Here is a 7,500-nt window from a genome sequence, read left to right on the forward strand (position 1 = left end):
ACAAGTCTGACATGTTAAAAACGGCATCTAAAAAAGAGCTGTTAGGAAAACGTTAGGATTAGATTTGTTATCGTAGGAGGTCCTGGCATTGAGTCAGAATCATAAAAGTGCCATGAGGTCAACGATAATCTTTTATTAGTGCATTTAGATGGTGTTCGCATTGGCGTAGCTGTGGGGGGGGTGGCTGTTTCTGGGTCTGTTGTATCTGCCGTCAGACCAAAGAGCAAACATCTTCAATCCTTCAGCGCCGCGACAGAATAGCCGGCGACGTCGCCACGGTGACTCCAGACCGCTCTGTAAGCGAGAGTCACGCTAGCGTGGTGTGTGCTGTCTCTGAGTCACTCTCTCCCGGCGCTGAGAGAGTGTGTGTGTGTGTGTGTGTGTTAATACACAATAGCCTACAGACATGTTTGTTTGTCTTGGTGAAGGAGGCTGGTTTGTTTGGTGTGTTGAGAATGTGATGTTGGTCCTGCTGGAGGGGGGGGTGGGGGTTTAGTATTTGGCAGGGATACATGTCTGTAAGCTCCACACACACTCACACACACAGACACACACAGACACACTCACACACACAGACACACACAGACACACAGACACATAAATAAAAGTTTAGTTGAGTTTTGTTTTGTTACTGTTTTTCAATTGTGCTATCAGTGGTCTGATCTTGCTTGCGTAAAGGGTGAGAGTGATAACATTGTATGGCAGCTCTTTCAACCACTCTCTCTTTCTCTCTCCTGCCTTCCCTCCCCTCTCTTTCTCTCTCCTTCCTTCCCTCTCCTCTCTTTCTCTCCAGCCTGTGGCTTCTATACGGGTCAGTGGGAAGTGAACTCTCTATCTCTATCTCCTCTCTCTCTGTCTCTCTCTCTCTCTCTCAATCCATCTCTATCTCCTCTCTCTCTCCCTCTCTTTTCTCATCTCATCCCCTCTCTCTCTCCCTCCATCTCTATCCTCTCTCTCTCTCTCTCTCTCTCTCTCTCTCTCTCTCTCTGTCTCTTTCTCTCTCTCCCCCATTCTCTCCCTTTCTGTGACTGAGCCCTTTGTAACAGAGTGGTAGTTATATGAAGCCATGAAGCCACATGATTGACACAGAAAACTGGGAAATCTCTGAAGTATAGACACAGAATCTCTCTCAGATTACGTCTCAGATTACCAATGACCTCAGCGTGGGATCTGATTGGTGTTTATTTTCAATGTGCTGAGATGGTGAGATGTTCTGCAGCACTGACACTGATCTTGATAATAAACTTGATGGAGAGAACAGGGACACACAAATGCTCACACACACCCACGTGCACACACACACACATGCACACACACCCACGTGCACACACACACACGTGCACACACACCCATGCACACACACACACACGTGCACACACACACATGCACACACACCCAAACACACACATGCTCACGTATCCCCCCCCACACACACACACACACACATTCACACACACACTCACAGCTGCTCCACCACCAGAAGTCTATTTCTGGAGTCTATCTTGGCTCTGCCGTGGAAGGATTGTTTACGGAGTGTTTGGGATAGATTTTCAATCTGTTTGCATTATTTTTCTCTGAATTGTGAACCTGGTCCCCCCCCCCCCCACCCCCCCCCTCTGGTAAGCCTATCCTAGACGTGTGTCCCTGAAGAGATGTCACCTTATTCTGTTCCCTGCTCTTTAAGATGGCATGTTGGGCGGTGTCTCCAGTGACACCCAGCTTGAACTAAGCAGCTGATGCAGGAGAACATTCTAGCAGTGTAACCATGTCAACATCAACACGGACGTAGCGACTTAGCTAAGGTGAAGAATGAGCCCAAGTGCTAAACTGTTGCTAATCCAGGCATTGTTAATCCAGAGTGAGGCTGGTCTGGTCTTGATCTAGGTTTGGATCTGGTCTGGGTCTAGCTCTGGTCTGGCCCTGGTCTGGGCCTGGTCTGGTCTGATCTGGTCTGGTCTGGGTCTAGCTCTGGTCTGGGCCTGGTCTGGGGGCTGGTCTGGGCCTGGTCTGGTCTGGTCTGGTCTGGTCTGGTCTGGGTCTAGCTCTGGTCTGGGCCTGGTCTGGTCTGGTCTGGTTCCGGTCTGGGGTCTATCTCTGGTCTGGGCCTGGTCTGGTCTGGTCTGGTCTGGTCTGGTCTGGGTCTAGCTCTGGTCTGGGCCTGGTCTGGTCTGGTCTGGTTCCGGTCTGGGTCTATCTCTGGTCTGGGTCTATCTCTGGTCTGGGCCTGGTCTGGTCTCTTACCCTCCATGTGATGATGTGTTTCAACAGTTCAGTGTGATTCAGAGGAGATTTAGATGAAGAGGAGTTTAGATGAAGAGGAGGTTTAGATGAAGAGGAGGTTTAGATGAAGAGGAGGTTTAGATGAAGAGGAGGTTTAGATGAAGAGGAGGTTTAGATGAAGAGGAGGTTTAGATGAAGAGGAGTTTAGATGCAGAGGAGGTTTAGATGCAGAGGAGGTTTAGATGCAGAGGAGGTTTAGATGAAGAGGAGGTTTAGATGAAGAGGAGGTTTAGATGAAGAGAGAGGTTTAGATGCAGAGGAGGTTTAGATGAAGAGGAGGTTTAGATGCAGAGGAGGTTTAGATGAAGAGGAGGTTTAGATGAAGAGGGGGTTTAGATGAAGAGGAGGTTTAGATGAAGAGGAGGTTTAGATGAAGAGGAGGTTTAGATGCAGAGGAGGTTTAGATGAAGAGGAGGTTTAGATGAAGAGGAGGTTTAGATGAAGAGGAGGTTAGATGAAGAGGAGGTTTAGATGAAGAGGAGGTTTAGATGAAGAGGAGGTTTAGATGAAGAGGAGGTTTAGATGAAGAGGAGGTTTAGATGAAGAGGAGGTTTAGATGAAGAGGAGGTTTAGATGAAGAGGAGGTTTAGATGAAGAGGAGGTTTAGATGCAGAGGAGGTTTAGATGCAGAGGAGGTTTAGATGAAGAGGAGGTTTAGATGAAGAGGGGGTTTAGATGCAGAGGGCTCTGAGCTTGAGGAACCAGGCCAGGACAGCAGCCAGTATCACAGCAGCTCCACTTAGGAGGGGCTCGGAGGGGAGGAAGGCTTTAAAATCACCCAGCCCCAGCGCCAGTTATTCTGTCATTGTTTATGTCCAGGGTCAGGCTGTTTGGAACCAGACCTATAAAAAGCACTTTATTAGATCTAAAAAGATAACACTCCCCTCTCCTCTCCCCTCCCCTCCTCTCCTCTCCTCCTCCTCTCCTCCCCTCCTCCTCTCTCCTCCCCCTCTCCCCCTCCCCTCCCCTCCTCTCCTCTCCTCCCACTCCTCCCCTCCTCCCCATCCTCCCCTCCCCTCCCCTCCCCTCTCCTCTGTCACTCCTTTCAGTAACAGCCATTAAGAACTGAAATAACTCACAGACCTGCGTACAGAAGAGAAACAGATCAAACAGTTTAAAGTACTTAAGGTCTATTTGATTTACCTCAGGGGCGCACTTTTGGGCCTGTTTCATTTTAAATCAACAAGTGCACCCCTTGCTTTTGGACAGGACACTTAACAGTACTTATATCAATATTTAACTGTATGGTACATGAACTATTTCTGGTATTCTGACCGATAACAACCTCCAACAGAATCCCACTCCACTCCTTAACTGGACTGAGGATAGAAGTTTCTAGTAAAAGTCTGTTTGGATTAAATATCCTTCTTTGTGGAGATAAGACGTCTGATAGTGGAAACAGAGGTCTCTCTCTCTCTCTCTCTCTCTCTCTCTCTCTCTCTCTCTCCTCTCTCTCTCTCTCTCTCTCTCTCTCTCATCTCTGTCTCTCTCTGTCTCCCTCTCTCCCTCTCTCTCTCTGTCTCTCTCCCTTCCTCTCTCCCCCTCTCCATCTCTCTCCTCTCTCATCTCCTCTCTCTCTCCCTCTCTTTCTCTTCTCTCCCCCTCTCCCTCTCTCCCTCTCCCTCTCTCCCTTTCTCTCCCTCTCTCCCACTCTCCCTCTCTCCCTCTCTCCCTCTCCTCCCTCTCTCCCTCTCTCCCTCTCCCTCTCTCTCTCTCTCTCCCCTTCTCTCTCTCCCTCACACACACACCCACGGCTGGAAGAGTCCTCTGGTGAAAACAGCTCGTAGTTTTGGACGTTTCTGTGGAGATAATCTCTGAGGTAACGTCCTCCAGACCAGAACACGTGTGTGTTCTCCTCCCAGCTCTGCTCCCTGTCATAGTGCCCTGGTGGGTGTGTGTGGGTGTGTGTGGGTGCTGTGTGTGTGGTGTGTGTGTGATGACAGCCTCTAGGGAACTGGGACTTCTGTTTCCTCTGTGGAGATAGAGCTACTACACACACACAAACACACTCAGACACACACACACACAAACTGCTGACCTCTGTATCTGCTTGGTGTGAAGCTCTCCTCACTATTTTAAGCACATTTCTAGATAACTCCACTTTGGTCCTGAAATAGCGAGGAATCAGAGGGTTATTCTGGACTGAGTCAGCCTGTTAAAATGCCACACCAGGCGAACAGGGAGAAACCACGGCTACGCAACTCTGTTTCCACACACAACCCCTCTCTCTCTCCTCTCTCTCTCTCTCTCTCTCTCTCTCTCTCTCTCTCTCCTCTCTCTCTCTCTCTCTCTCATCTCTCTCTCTCTCTCTCTCTCTCTCTCTCTCTCTCTCTCTCTCTCTCTCTCTCTCTCTCTCTCTCTCTCTCTCTCACACACACACACACACACACACACACACACACACACACACACCACACACACACACACACACACACAACAAGGCCACATGTGGTACCAATCCCTGCAGTCAAGGGTGCCCCTCACTCTGTCTCCAGAGAGGGTCAGCCTGTCTGTCTGTCTGTGTGTCTGTGGAGCAGGGTGAACCATCACTGTGGAAGCAGATTATCCCCCCCCTCTCTCTCTGTCGTTCTTCCTAATAAGGCAGGGAGATGGCCTCGGAACCGGGAATGTGTCTCGGGTTCCGGAATGACGACCGCCTTCTGGAAGGGTTGAGCCGATTAAGGTTTCTTTAAACCAAGATAGAAGTTTTACTTCTTAAGTGGTGGGAGAGAGGGAGAGAGACAGATGAAAAACAGGAAATGTGGAACAGAGTGAGGAGGAGAAGAGCGTGAAACAGTTACTTATTAATGAGAGCAAAGCAGAGAAGTCATCGTTTAGTCCACAACCCAGGGGAGAGAGGGAGAGAGAGATAGAGAGAGAGAAGAGAGAGAGAGAGAGAAAGGGGGAGAAAGGGGGAGAAAGGGGGAGAAGGGGGGAGGAGAGAGGTACGCAGTAGAGTAAGGCATGAAGAGAGAGAGACCTGTATTCCAGTTTCCCCATCCTGATTAGTTTTGCATAGCAGCAACACACCCTGTCTACAGCTGGTGAATACAGGACTGTGTTTGAGGACTCGTGCTCACTGCGTGTGTGTGTGCGTGTGTACATACATTGTGTGTGAGGTTCTACCCATATGGCGAGTGTCTGTGTGGACCTGAATTAATTACACCTTCCCTGCTTGAGAGGAAAGTGTAAATCACCTTACTCTCTCTCTCTCTCTCTCCTCTCTCTCTCTCTCTCTCTCTCTCTCTCTCTCTCTCTCTCTCTCTCTCTCTCTCTCAGGGCCTCCAGTGCTCCAAACCTACGGTGGCCCCTAAGGTACAGTATGAGCCAGCAACACAGACGGGAGCTCCCCCCTAAGCCATTTCAGTTAGATATGATTCAAAACGTCACAAAATCACAAAACTCTTGCAAGAATGTTCGCCCCTCTGAAACGATGTCATATTTAGCGCATGCTTGGGTCAACGATGTCTGACCTGTCACCATGGAGACGTGCGTGTGGCATGCGTGTGCGTGGCATGTTAGATGCGTGTCACTTAGCTTGTCGTGGTGTTGTGCTCGCTGTTCCTCCGACCTGCAGGGGGCGCCGGCTGGACATCCTTAAACCCCTCGCCCACCTTCCTCCTCCTCACACCCCACCCCCTCCATCCTCCCCCCCACCGCCTCCAAGCCACTTGGCCCCCCCAGGGGGGGCGTGTGAGGGTGGGGGCCGCCCCCCCGCCACGCTCCCCTCTCTCCCCCCTTCATCCCCTCCCCTTCCTCCGCCTTCGCCCCTCCTCCCCCCTCCTCCCCCCCTCCGGCTCTACCCCCCTTCCCCGCCCCGCCCCAGCCCTCCGTCTACAACACGCCCATCAACCTCTACTCCAACGAGAACGCCTGTGAGGTCGCCATGGGAACGAGGCGGGGCTTGCTGGAGAGTCAGGGCGGAACCTTGCCGGAGTTCAACGGGTGAGTGGCGGCGGAATCGACCAGTCGCCTCGCTCCTTCTCTCTATTCCTTCCTCACTCCATCTCTGCGTCTGGAGGACAGGGTCTGTCTGTCTTTGTCTCTCTGTCTCTCCTCTCTCCCTGTTCCCCCCCCACTGTTGCCTACTCCATTGTCTCCGGTATGGTGCAAAAACCAGCGTCCAGCACAGTGGATTTTAATTCATAGTTCGGGAGAGTTTGGGGTGGAATGCTTTGCCACCCTGTAACAACCTCTCTTCTCATTGGAGGGATCTTACCCAATCAGCTGCCAAGGGGGAAATCTGCATGTGTGTGTTGTCCACCGCATGCCTTGATCTGCTGTGTATGTGTGTGTGTGCGTCGTTTCAGAGGGGATTCTTGTATGTAAATTCCTGCCTAATTCTGTTTTCTTCCTCACCAACTATGTCCTCTCTCTGTATCTCTTTGTGTATCTCTCTTCCTCTCTCTTTCTCTCTCTCCCTCTCTCTCCCTCCCCCTCTCTCTCTCTCTCTCTCTCTCTCTCTCTCCATCTCTCTCTCTCTCTCTCTCCCTCTCTCTCCCTCCCCCCTCTCTCTCTCTCTCTCTCTCTCTCTCCATCTCTCTCTCTCTCTCTCTCTCTCTCTTTCTCTCTCTCCCTCTCTCCTCCTCCCCCTCTCTCTCTCTCTCTCTCTCCTCTCTCTCTCTCTCTCCTCTCTCTCTCTCTCTCTCTCCCTCTCCCACCCCCTCTCTCTCTCTCTCTCTCTCTTTCTCTCTCTCTCTCCCTCTCTCTCTCTCTCTCTCCATCTCTCTCTCTCTCTCTCTCTCACTCTCTCTCATTTCTTCTTCTCTTCTTCTTTCCTCCACAGCCCACTACTGCTTCACTTTCAAAGTTAGTGTCCAGCAAGTTTCCTCCTTGTGTGTGTGTGTGTTCTACTGTGTGTGTGTGTGTGTGTTCTACTGTGTGTGTGTGTGTTCTACTGTGTGTGTGTGTGTGTTGCATGCTCATTGTAAATACTTCTAGTTAACTAGAGGGTAGTCCTAGAGGCTAGACGTTAACTAGTCCCCCTCTGGTTAACCCCCTGCTTATCTCCTGGCACCACATCATGTCTGCTCTGTCAGGGAGCAGTGCTGTGGTGTGTGTGTGTGTGTGTGTGTGTGTGTGTGTGTGTGTGCATGCGTGTGTGTGTACGTTGTCAACACTGCAGTGAATCATGTTGTTGCAGGCTGCTGCTGTAGATCATTCACACACACACACACACACACTCACATTAACAGGCTCTGATCCATAGGTTGTGGCACA

General features: G+C 50.7%; 1 protein-coding gene across 1 annotated transcript in view; it reads left to right on the plus strand.

Moving 5' to 3' along the window:
* The first annotated feature begins 5,744 nt into the window (after positions 1-5,744).
* The window catches only part of LOC136939337 (PDZ and LIM domain protein 5-like), a 17,005-nt gene continuing 15,249 nt past the window's right edge, over positions 5,745-7,500 (plus strand). The window contains exons 1-2 of the mRNA XM_067232081.1: positions 5,745-5,769; positions 5,979-6,227. Coding sequence (XP_067088182.1) covers positions 5,745-5,769; positions 5,979-6,227 — 274 coding nt within the window. The remainder of the gene's footprint in view (positions 5,770-5,978; positions 6,228-7,500) is intronic.

Source organism: Osmerus mordax, unplaced genomic scaffold, assembly GCF_038355195.1.
Source record: "Osmerus mordax isolate fOsmMor3 unplaced genomic scaffold, fOsmMor3.pri Scaffold_182, whole genome shotgun sequence".
In the NCBI taxonomy this organism is placed as follows: domain Eukaryota; kingdom Metazoa; phylum Chordata; class Actinopteri; order Osmeriformes; family Osmeridae; genus Osmerus; species Osmerus mordax.